General features: G+C 47.9%; 2 protein-coding genes across 2 annotated transcripts; one reads left to right on the top strand and one right to left on the bottom strand.

Moving 5' to 3' along the window:
* The first annotated feature begins 9,090 nt into the window (after positions 1–9,090).
* Positions 9,091–10,322, top strand: LOC122575358 (39S ribosomal protein L2, mitochondrial). The gene is made up of 2 exons (XM_043744163.1): positions 9,091–9,340; positions 9,590–10,322. Exons 1-2 carry the CDS (start codon positions 9,106–9,108, stop codon positions 10,285–10,287), a joined length of 933 nt encoding a protein of 310 aa, XP_043600098.1. The 5' UTR covers positions 9,091–9,105; the 3' UTR covers positions 10,288–10,322.
* On the bottom strand, positions 10,289–12,432 carry LOC122575357 (sideroflexin-1). The gene is made up of 4 exons (XM_043744162.1): positions 11,996–12,432; positions 11,690–11,866; positions 10,912–11,300; positions 10,289–10,824 (listed from the first exon to the last, which is right to left on the bottom strand). Exons 1-4 carry the CDS (start codon positions 12,178–12,180, stop codon positions 10,580–10,582), a joined length of 996 nt encoding a protein of 331 aa, XP_043600097.1. The 5' UTR covers positions 12,181–12,432; the 3' UTR covers positions 10,289–10,579.
* Between the last annotated feature and the right edge of the window lie 160 nt (positions 12,433–12,592).

The raw sequence follows: 12,592 nt of genomic DNA, 5'->3' as shown, positions 1-12,592 counted from the left end.
AGGCGAGAACCTACCCAGAGCACGAATTTTTTTATCACAACGACGTTTCGTATGAATGCGAAAATTCCTTTCCCCGCGACGCTCGATTCGAGCCCGACGCAACCCCCACTGGTCCGAGTGTATCATCCCCTTTTCACCGGGCCCGATATCTTTATTGCCTGTTTTCGTTCCACGCAATCTCGCTCGGTAATTTATCCGTTCGCTTTTCGCTCGTCCGATTTTATTCGCCGCTATATCTCACGGATTTTCCGCCAGGGGATTTTCTATTTTTTTCTCTTTTAATCGATCGCCATGGAATCCTCCGGTTCGAGCGCATTTCTTCGAAAATATTACCTTCCTTTCGAAGGACAAAAGTTCTCCGTTAAACTGACTCTTGTTGCGTTCGAATCCTGTTTGGAAAGCTGACCTCGATTACAGATGGTTCGCGACTCCGCTTCGTACGACGGTTTCTTTCAGACACAACGCCGATGAACAAAGGAGGGCTCCTCCGCTCGTGGAACAACAAGCTCCGAGTAACTAGATCGAGAGGATTCTCTGTTACGGTAACGATCTTTCCTGCGCCAGTCATGCTGCGGTCGCGCGATTCAAACTTTACGTAAACGTTTAAAACACCGCCACCAGAGAAGTTTGTACTTCGGCTTATATCCGCGTACAAATTGCCTTTCGCTTAAGAGCTAATTAAGAGGCAGACCCATCCCGTCGGGGAACGATTCTACCGCCTGGCACAAAATATCCCTAAACTGGCGAACGTATCCTGACCCCATGGAATCGAGAACTCGAGCAGAAGGAGCAGCCCTCCTTCTCGTCTACCTATACAGATCGGGTAATCGTTACGACGTACCGTAGACAGATAAGAGCATCGACTGCTTCCGCCTCGATTTCCTCTCCCCTGTCCTCCTTGCCTGCCCTTTCTCTTCCAACTCCCTCGACCGGTCCATCGGTTCTAGAAAGCATAGAATCCTCTTGGATTCCCCGGAGCCGATTTATCCGCGTATACTCCTAAAGTGGCGGGTGATCCTCGATGAACCGTGACTGGTCAGGATTCTAGCGATTCAGGCTAGAGTACGAGCAAGCTCGAGTCATTGAAAGCGTGTTACGTTCGATTTAAGAGTTACGAGCGTCCCGGCGTTTAGAGTATGGCGAACGATCGCTAGGGGTCCGATGGTTTTACAGCTTTTTCTCCCATTTGATTTTTTACTTAGATTTTTCGGATCGTTCGATCGACGAGCGGTGGTTAAGATCATTGCGGACGAGGCAGTTTCGATGGAGGAATGATCGGGGACAGCGTGGATAAAATGGCAGGCTAGTAAACTGTGAGAAACTCTCAGCTGATCTGGTAAGTAGATGCACTGGGGGATCACGCGATTTAAGGGGCACTTAATTGCGTGTGGATGGTGTGACATAAAGCAAAAGTAAAACGGTACATGCAATCGAAATTGGTGATCGTGGAAGTCAATTTATGGCAGACTTTTCTTCCAAAGTTATACACTGGCGCTCTGAATTATTCGTATTAGTAATCGATACGTAAACGGTTTACTTTCCTAAGTTTATTGATTGCGCGAAGTTGATGAAAATAAATGGTAAATTCTAAGTAAATATTGAAAAGAGAAAAAAAAACAAATTTTCTAATATCATCGTTCTTCCATACCTTTTAATTTCTGGACAAATCCAGAAATTAAAAGCGATATGGCTTGCGAACAAGTCCATTACGAATGATACTGTAAGCACTTCCCACGCAAAGTTCACAAACAATGTGATTTAAAACGAGTTTTGTCGCAGTCGATGGATACCAATTATTTATATCGCACAACCGTCTAAAAATCTTCACGACGTTGATTTCGTCCCAAAAACTAGTAAGTGTCTAGTGACTTACGAACAGATGTGTACAATATTTCCCAGTTGTCTCTCGGTTTACCGACGCAATTAAAATTCGCCTCGCAAGCTCAAGCACGTTCATTGCCACGCCATTAATCCCCGAACATCCTACTAAAACCAACAAGCGTCCTATTCTCCCTCCACCAAAAATCCCCACAACGATTCTAGCTCTAAATACCTCTAAATATTCGCCGCGTGCTACGACTACTCTAAAGGAGCATCTGATTCTTCGAGGGAGCTACGACGAACGAAAGAAACGGCATGGAAAAGTAGTCGGAAATCGTAAACTGCTCGACACCTCGGCCCTCCTGGACAAATAAGACGGCGAGTGGAGAAGACGAAGCGGCGACGACAACCGCGGCGATGAGTGGGACGACGCGGTTTGGTGGTACGCGTTTCCACTACGCGGCATTCAGCTTGACACCGCTCTCCGACTCGGTTTGCCTTCCATTCAGCCCAAGAGAACGACGACGACGATGCGGGCCTGGTATGGAGAGAGGCAGAAGGCTGAGGGGTCGGGACGGGACAGCTAAATAATAATTCTCACTTAACTAACTCGGTTAACTAGCTTCGCCGCGGCTAATAATAAAGGCGTCGTCGTGAGCACGGACCGGAGCGGTGTGGGTCGAGTCGGTAGAAGAGAGGATCGTTTTCAGAGGGTGCTACGACGTCGTCGAGTCACAGGCGAAGAGCATGGAGGGGAGGGAGGGACGACCGCGGACCGCGTCGAGGTCTGAAGTCAATTTGTCGGAGAATGCGTTGGCAACACGTGCGGCGCTCGAAGAGCGTCCCTCTTCTTCTCGCTTCTGTTCCTCTCGGAACAGAACAGACCGAACGTCCGTTGAAAAACTCTCGACGAGATCTCGACGGCGCGCGGCCTAGCGGCCGGGAAAAAGCCAGACAATTAGCCGGCCGACGAATTTCAATGGGCCCTAGACCAGCAGTCTGCCACGAAGGAGAAGCCGCAGGGATTTCCAGAAAGACTTCGGTGACATGTGCTCCGAAGCTTAAAGTCAGTGATCTATATCCCTCCTTCTTCGTGGTCCAATTAAGAAAAAAATGGAAAATTAAGAGATTCTGGGAAAAACCCAATTTACAGAGACCCAACGCAGAGTGTTCTCTTCGAAGAAATACAAACGAATAAACAGACAGTCAGGGATTTAATCTGTTTAACAGATCGATGTGTCAGAAGAAACCACCCTACAGATGGACCAATCTAAAACAAAGTACACAAAAGACTATCGGAGAGGGTCGACGGACTGACCACGGGGGTTAAGAAAGAAAGAAAGCCAAAGGCATCGAAAGGTATTTTTTATCGGTCGCCGGTCTATGCTCTCATGAGGTGTATCGTGCCTCTCTCCCCCTCCCCCCGCTCCACATCTCGAGCGGTCCAGGATCGGAGATCCGGGTCGACCTTTCGGTCGTCGGGGGTGCTCCGCAGCCCGCCACTACGTAGGTATCCACTTATAAACACGACCCTACTTACTCTTTCCGTAGTCCTGGCCTCGTAGGACTCGCGTCAGAGCGGTAAAAGGGTAGATAGATACACGGCACGGTATTAGTAGGTATTAGGTGTTGGCCTGGGAAAGGCTGCACGTGCTTGCGAGGAATCCCATCCCTCCTGCGAGTTCGGATAATTCTTTAAGTGCTTCCTTTCCCCCTTCACGTTGCCGCCGATCTCGCCACTCTTACCCGGGGGGGCCGATCCTCGGTCTCGACCTACCCCCTTTCTCGACACCACCCCCTCTTGGAGAAGACCGACGTGCTCGCGGTGCTACAGACTCCAGCTCCGGATCTCTCTATAGATGCGAAGTCGTCGCCTCTTTTTCCATCGTCGTCGTTTGTCGTCTTCGATGGATCGCGAGATCTTCCGCAGCCAGCCAGACGGCTTTCAGCAATTTTACGTGTGTACGACTCCGATTCGGCTTTCACCGCGTTTGAACGCCGGCACCTTCCATCGGAGGCAGGCTCCCCCCTTAATCTTCTTAACGCGAAGTTAAGCATCGTCGAAGCTAGATGCGTCGACTTTAATGCATACGATAATCGGATAGGCTCGAATGGACGTCTAACGCGAACGCGACGCTCTTCTAGATTAATTATCTATTAGAAGGCGGGCCATAGTTAGCGCGCGTCATCCAGAAATCGAACACGTCGTCTTGTAGGTGACGAGGAAGAATTCACGAAACGGTGATGTTTCAAAATTTTTGGGAAAAGATTCGACGCCTGACGCGATTAATCGAACGATCGAGAACGTGTATTGTGAAAGTTGAAAATTGGTCGCTATTTGCGAATCTATGGTTTCCGTATGATATTTTATGCAACTATTTGGCCGATTTACGTATTCCCATTCCGGAGCAACGTGTCGCGCGATAGCGGTATAAATAGAGCGTTACTTTCGCAATTTGAAACGGCAGCTTTCATAATTAGAATAATATTGCCACACGCGAGACTCGTAATTTCCGTAACGCGGCGCAGTCGAGCGGCGGCGTAGTCGGTAAATGACATAATTATCGCTGAATGAGCGCTCGTATCGTGCCGGCGCCCGCCGCCGTGCGGAGCAAAATTACTTCGTAACACCTAGTTTTCCGCTCGGAAGTTCCGCCGCATCCGGTTGACGCAGCGAACGACGAACAAAATAATCCAACACGGAGCAGGAGTCGGGCGTTCTGTTCACGGCGTATCGCCTCAACTTCGTCGACAAGGACATCTAGGAAGCCATTAGAAGGGACGACGATGCCGATGCTTCGCGCGGAAAAGTCAACGAACCGTTCGAAGGCTCCTCGACATCTGGATGAAATTAACTCGACCGGCTCTTCCGCAGACAGACTGTCTGCCGCAGCTTCTCGCCTCCTGTGATATTTTTCAGGAGCGAGGAGACTCCCGGTTTCACCGACAGACCGACGAATCGAGGATTAAGCGACCCATTACGTCCGGAGATCTTCTGTTCGCCGATCGCGGATGAACGATTTAAAGAATCTAAAGTGTAAACGCAGGCGAGCATATTTGTAAAAGACGTGCGAATTCGAGGACGGTGAATGGAAGAAGAAGTTGTACAAATTATTCCTGTCGACGTGGAAAAAGTATCTTCTTTGGTTTTCCGATCGATGACAATCGACATCGTTGGCAGGCTACGCTGACAATGGCGGACAATGGCTGGCGCGGCGAATAAAAAGCGCAAGGTACGCGTGGAACCGGTGAAAAGCATTGAATTCGTCGCGGTGGATTTATAGGTAATTATTTTTCTCGAACGTGTCCGCGCGTTCGACGTCCCATAGGGTGAGAGACGCAGAGGCGGAGGAGGTGGTGGAGACGGCGATGGAGGTTTTGAACGGGGGTTGTGGACGTGTTTCGTCAAGCGAATATCTCCGGCGAACGAGAGCCACCGCTGGGCGTGGAAACTAAAGCCTGATCATGTCGCGGATGTACATTTTCTACGGGATCGTATTCAGAGAACGACGCAGCCCGAGAGATGTGGGGTGTGGAGAACGAGCTGGTGCAGCCAAAAGGGGTGTGGGGGTGTATAACGCGACAATTGTCGGATACGACGATCCGCGCGAATCGCGCGCACAAGGACTTAGCTAGTCCGTGTATATATGTGCGTGAATCCTCACCGCGAGGCCGAGTGGAACAGCAGATCCGGGAGGATGAGTATCGGGTAAGATACACGAGCAAGAATAGGATAGATAGAAGGGAAATGGAAAGGGAAAGAGGGACGGTGAACGACAGTGAGGGCGAGGGGTTGTATAGATACATCCCTGCGGCGGTGGTTTGTAATATTATGATAACCCTCCCTGGCTGCCTGGCTGCCTCACCCCTACCTCGTTTCCCTCCTACGCGGCCCAGGCTGCGCGGCCACCCTCTTTCAGCGGCCATGTTGCCGGGAAATATGATTATTGTTATTATTTGCACCCTCCTTCGACCGCATCCTCCTGACTCCTCACCTCCTCGTGGCAATCCTCTCATCCTACCGCTGTTCTCTCTCCCTCTTTCTGTCTTTCTTTCACCAATTCGTGCCACCATCGTCTGCCGTTATGATGCTCGCAACTCGGTCCTCGCTATCCTCTCCCCTTCCTTCTGATCTACCCTCTGATTCCGTTTATTCCTTCTCTCGTTCACGTTCTCTTTACTCATCCCCTTCGATCAAACTCGATTCTTTCTCCTGCTGGCTCTCGTCTCTAGATCATACGAAGCGACGGCTCTTCTCCGCTCGACGAATTGAGAGGAAACGAACGAGAACAAGTCCGAGGCAACTAACCGTCAACGGTGGTTCTGTCTTTATCTTGTCGCATCGCTATCGAGATCTTCTCGTTTACTTCCATGTCTCTTCGTTCTTCCGTCTTCTCGTCTCTCTTCCGCGGTAGCTTGCAAAACTTTACGATGCGAAATGCCATCTCCGCGTCGCGCCTCTCAAACCCTCCCACCCTCTTCTCTCGTTCCACCTCGTTTCTTCGTCTTTTTTCGCTCCCGACCATTTTACTCTGCTTCTTTCTTCTATTCCTTTTATTTTTTCCACGCTTCTTTCTCTCTCCGTCATTTACCTCGGCCGCCCTTTTTCTTACTCGACGCGCAGTTCATCCGCAACTCGTCCCTGCGGAAACGTTTCATCGACCGAGACCATCGTTCTCCTTCCATCCATCCTTGTTTTTTCGCAGCTCTCCTCCGGGCTTTTTTTCACCATCCCCGAAACTTTCCTCGCGTGACTAATATTGAGAAGTATCTCCGCTGGTACAGGAGTAGGACAGCTATCTCGAATCAGCCTGATAAACGGAAACTTTCGTCCGCCTTTAAAAAAAGGGAGGATGCCTCTTTAAAAGTAACGCTCGTGTACTAAAGTTCGAACCTGTTTTCTGATCTTCCTCGAACATATATATATATATATATATATATGTATATATATACATATTGTATATATATATACATATATACAAAAAAAAAAAGGAAACGTGTCCTCCGGAAAATCTAGATTTCAAACTTAAATATCCTTGGCACGTATCCCAAAGTAGGCGTCGCGAGGATCGCGATGACCTGCAGGCTATTTCCCGCAAATTCGACTAATCGTGTTATTCGACTTCATCTCGGTATACGTGTCTAACGCCGACAGTAAGCAGTGTTAAGTGTAACGAGAACCGTGGCATCATGTAAGAAGGTAAGAAATAAACGAACACCAACGGGGTGGAAGGGAAATGGGTGGGTGGTGGCGCAAACGACGAAGGAACGAACTAACCGTAGGTAGGGAAGAGAAAGAAAGGAAAAAAAAGAACGATGCAAGGAGGTGGTAGTTTCGGTCTCGTAGTAGTCGCGAGAGTCATGGTAATAAATGGGCAACACGAGCGCTTATAAGGGGTAGGTAATCTAAAGCTTTCGAGGCGGCAGCGCGGCGGGGAACATCGAGAGAAAGCGAACAGGAAGATGGAAGTTGCGGAGGGAGGAAGAGGGGGTGAACGGCGTGTAGGATGAGAGAAGAACCGGCTGGAGGAGGAGACCACGGAGGAAGGGGGATAAGGGTGGTTACGGTGAGGGTGTGAGATAAGGTATAAGGTGGGTAAGATGGCGGACAATTTGCCGCTCGACTACTCTTGCCCGCACCCCTCCCTCGACGATTCCACCCCTCCCCCTCTGGCCCATGTACCGGGTAATAGATGTTCCTCCTTCGCAACCAACAGAGAAACGTTGAACGCGCGCGCAAGCACCGTTCCCTTCCTCCACCCCTTGCCTCATTCTCCCTTCCTCTCTTTCCTCTCAAGCTACGTTTCCTCTTTCTCCGTCTCTTTCTGTACGAGGAAAGAACCTACCCGCGGCTTTTCCATCCCTTTCGTACTCGACGCGTGCTAGGTGGAAGCGCGCATGAACGTATACGCGACGATGAGAGGAGAATCACGCGTGCACGCGAACAGAGACACGTACACGGCGGAAAGTTGCGGCCGCGTTCGCATATACACGGGAAACTGGCTCCGCGGTATTCACGTTCGTGGTACGTAGGTATTTTAAACGCTCTCCACACCGTCACCTGCCGCCGCCACTGCTCGCTCCACCCTTCGCGCTTGCACCCCCGCCCCACCCCTCGGCCCACCACCGACAACCTACCCGCCAGACCGCACCAGCATGCTCTCTCTTAGCATTCCATCCGCCATCTTCTCACTTAATAAAATAATTACCCCAGGCCAATTAAGCGTTCCCTTCTCTCTCGCCCCTTCGTCCCTACCATCCCATACCTAGCCACCATCTTCGTCGCACCTTTTCCCTTTTCTGTCTATCGTCACGAGGGTTCGCGTATACTCGCGCGTTCTTGCTCCTTTGAACAACGCGACCTTCTTTGGAGTCGCAAGCTATTTCGTACGGCCGTTACACAACCGTTTACTCGCGATTATTATTTCAAAAAGCCCGCCAAACAGGGTACGATTAAGCCAGGAGAGAATTATTCAGATACGATTACGCGTGCCTCGGTACGTAGTTTCCGATTCGATTCAGTTCAGGTAGAAATGATATTGTGCGCGAAAATGTCGTTCCGACCTTTTTTATTCAAAAGGTTAAAAAGATTACGATCGGTTGTTTTCCGAGTACACGGAGCAGGGGGACCGCGAGGGCGCGCTCGCGTTGTTCCCGCGTTTTATACGCGTATCGTTATTTAACGGCTCGTCACTCGCACTTTTTCCCGTGTACAGGAGAGATTTAACGTGCACCGGCGATAATGCATTTTATATTTATGCACCGGTGAAAATTTAGCATGAAACGACGATGCATTGCTCGTCAGCACGGAAAATCATTTATTGATTTCCAATATAACGCTGTTTTATCTTTCGTATAAATATAATGGCCCCGGTAACGTACCTGATGAATCCGGCACGCCCTATTTTTCATATCTGTCATTGTTTCTTCTCAGCTCTTCATTTTCCGATCGTTCGCTAGCTGTGTTCAAGTTCTTAAGAAGCGTGTACCTTTCAATGACCATTTTCCCAAGTACGTATGACGATCAGTGATACCGGATTTAACTCTGTAATTACGTTATCTGTTACATCTTACTTAGCACTTTCGCAGTACTATTAGTAACACTATCGCGTTAATTTAAACGGAAAATTCTAAGTTGACACGACGCGGAACATTAACGCGTTCTAACTAACAATTACGAATCAAGACCCATTAGAAACATTCCTAGTGACATCTACCTGTAACCGCTGGATTCAAACATGTTCTTTAGATGAGATGATGGCGCTGTAATCGACCTGAGTCAAAATGTCTGCCACGTCGTTGGTAGCTCGTGTTTTCACGAGACATGTCGCCAATGTTTGTTACAAACCTGCCTCATTGCCGGTTCAAGTGCAGCCGAAAAGAAATCAGTGGAATCTTGTGAAAGTCCCAAAACCTGGAGAGAACGGGAAAAGTTACCGAAGAATCGTCCACTATAAAGACAAGTATACGGTTGAACCTTTAAATGTTACGAATTTAGCAGGAAGAGATCCCGTTACAGGTACGTGTTACATTTAAATTTCACTCGTTTTGCTTCGATATTGTTCTCTTTTGATAAGACGTTTTCATAATTCGACGAGAAATTACTTTCTCAAAGTTTATATTCCTAATCCGCATATAGATTGCTTGTTTTCAACAGTACAGCCATCAGTCGGTAAAGGAATTTCCTACTACGGCGGGAAATTCGATTAGTGTATATCGAGACCAATGTTACATTTCTTCTCATTCGTGTTATTTACGATTAAAACAGGAAGAGTGGTGGCGAAAGGTATCGGTGGAGGGATCAAACACAAATATCACTGGATACAGTGGATCAGAGATGGGCCTGCTGATCTTGATGAACCCCCGAGAGAAGACAAAGTGTTGGCAGTATTCAAGGACGGTTGCAGAACGTCGTTCGTAGCTTTGGTTGGAAGCGGCTCTAATTTACAGTACATTCTCGCGACGGAGAATATGAAAGTTGGAGACATAATTCGTACTCATAAAGGCATTCCTGAAAATCATGTCAGAGCCTTTGAAGGAGATGCTTATCCATTGGGAGCGTTGCCCATAGGGACGATCGTTAATTGCGTGGAAAAATATCCTGGTCAAGGAGGTTCTCTCATTCACGCTGCTGGAACGTACGGCACGATATTAAGGAAGGACGGAGAGGATCGCGTGGTCGTTAAAATGCCAAGCAAAAAGGAGTTCAGCATCTACAAAACCTGTATGGCGACTGTAGGTAGACTGTCGAACATCGAACATGGTTCGACGCCAATTGGTAGCGCACAGAAGAATAGGGAACTTGGAAATCGACCGAGAAGCGGTCTGTGGCAGAGGAAGACCGGTCGATTCGGCCGAAAAATAAAACCTCCGGGTCCTGTACGGAAGGTCGGCATAGATGAAAAGGATAATATAAACATTAAGCTTGAAATGAATATTGTAGGACTGAATGCTGTAAACTTATAAATTGTATTCAATAAATGTTATTTTATTGTACCGTTTTATTGTCTCCGTTACTTTTCCTTGGCGGTATTTGGTAGTTACGACGAATAGTAGTCGTAATATTAGCGAATAGCGCTTGGGGATATGTTTGCATATTTATATATATGTTTGTATGTTTTTCGATTCTAATAGAATCACTTCTGAGTTGTCAGTGACTTTTATACATAGAAATGTCGCGATTTAAACTCTGCAATTCGCGATACGTTTCTTTAATTTTACATATTTTCCCCGATAACATTTCAGTCTTGCGACTTGTTCAAAGGCCTTTATTGTAATACACTGTTCGAAGATTAGGATTTGCGGAGAGCACCTGATCTCGTACATCTGGTTCTAAATCGTCCACCGAAATAGGTACTCGTTGTACGAACAGAGCACAACAAAGAGGAGTGGCGAACGTCAGGCAGACTCCGCAAATTAAAACTTGTATGGGGACGACTGCCCATTTCGCGTTACGTAACATTTGTCGTCGGTCCATGATATTCATTAGAATAGGCGACAGTACTAAAACAGATATAACATTTTTTAATTCTCTATTCGTACGACAAACTTCCATATCGAATAACAGATGAAAGCAATTTCAATACTTACTCATGCTCGGTGCAGACATAAGAATACGAGACAGAGTAACAGCGGCAATGGCTTTGCTTGCTGCTCGTTTACTGCTGCCGACCTTCGTACCTTCTTCCGTTTGTAATTCGATCCCGTTTTGAAGCTCCGGCATTCTCATGAAGGGAATGTTTACGCAGTTGGCAGCGGCAACTGCTGCGAACGGCACTAATCGACCTACCAAGGGTGGTGCATTCCGTAAAAGTCGATTTAACCCGAGGGCTGTCATCACAGCTCCTCCAGTTGCAATGGCGTAACTTTGTAAAATCGTGTTCATGGGGATCGGACTCGATCCACTGCGGTTTGTGTAATTGACGATCGCGTTGAACGATTGGTTTACCCACTGCCAAATGACGACGTGCGCTGTCGTTCTGAAAAATGATAAATGAAATACTCTAACAAGGTTTGCTATGAGAATATCTTATAAAATTCATCAAAACGGATCCTTTCGCTACTGTCCTTGACATGCGTTTGACATCTGCGTCTGTTATGTCGAGCAACGAAGAGTCTCGAGATAAAGTCGCAACACGATAATTGAATTCTTCTGACATAGTGATTGATTCTTCTCTTTCGCTTTTATCTGGTCGCGCGAAAACGTGACTATCGGTCGCTGTCGTCGGACGTCTGTGTTTGTAATTTGGAATTACACAAGGTGAAAGGTCTAAACGGCGTTTATCGGCGCGTTCGATAAACTCGATCCCGTTTCCTCGAAACTATATAGTATATATCGCGAGAATTTACGTCAACAATGAGTACGTACTTGTAAAACGTCAACATACAGCCGGTGATCATCATATTCATCGGAACTTGGGCACTCATGCGTCCAATTAGCAACATTTTCTCGCCCGTGTCGGGATGGTACGCGCTGTCGTACTGGTACTTGCATTTCCATAACTCGTCCTGCGTCACCTTTAATTGTGCCAGGCTATCTCCTTTCCTATGTTAATACAAACGTTATGTACGAACATTAAGCCAACAACAGCATAAACAACCTCTATTAACATACATTCTGATGTAAAATAATAACGATGTCAGATGTATTATCAACATCATACATATTAACTACCTGTACTTTGTGACGATGTCTCGGGCGTGCTCGAGCTCCTTGGCGCTGAGGAATAGATTCAATGGGTTCGTGACCGTGAGGAAGTGTAGCGCCCTACCCTTGTACGTGCTCTGATCCCAGTATGGCTTCTCGATGTCGATCTTTCGCTCGTCAGCAAACGCGCTGTCGTCCTTGTTACTCGACATTTTGCGAGTCTTTTCTGCTCCTCAAACTTGTTCCTCCTCCCACCACCGACACACACCAGTTTCTTTCCTACTCTTCCACGGGCACTCACCCCACCACGCGGTCGTACCGGTTCTATGCAAGTCAGCAGCTCCTGTCGGGTGTTGTTCGTCCGTACCTGAAGTAAGGAAATTCCTCTTGGCGTGATCCTCGCGAGAGGACGCTCAGACGTCAACGGTAGCGGATCTCGCGCCGACGACTGAACGATTCCACCGTTCACAGCGATGTCTTTCCATCGAGAACTCGGCACCTCGTGTCTCGCTCGACTTTTCGATCCACGCACTTCTCTCTCCTTTGCTTCTCACCCTTTCGACGTCGTTATCGATAACGTGCACGCGTGCGCAACCACTGTCCATCATTTCTCGCTTGTTCCTT

The sequence above is a fragment of the Bombus pyrosoma genome, linkage group LG15 (assembly GCF_014825855.1).
Source record: "Bombus pyrosoma isolate SC7728 linkage group LG15, ASM1482585v1, whole genome shotgun sequence".
In the NCBI taxonomy this organism is placed as follows: Eukaryota; Metazoa; Arthropoda; class Insecta; order Hymenoptera; family Apidae; genus Bombus; species Bombus pyrosoma.
Note: the sequence above shows the minus strand (reverse complement) of the source record. Positions and strands in the feature narration are given on the sequence as shown.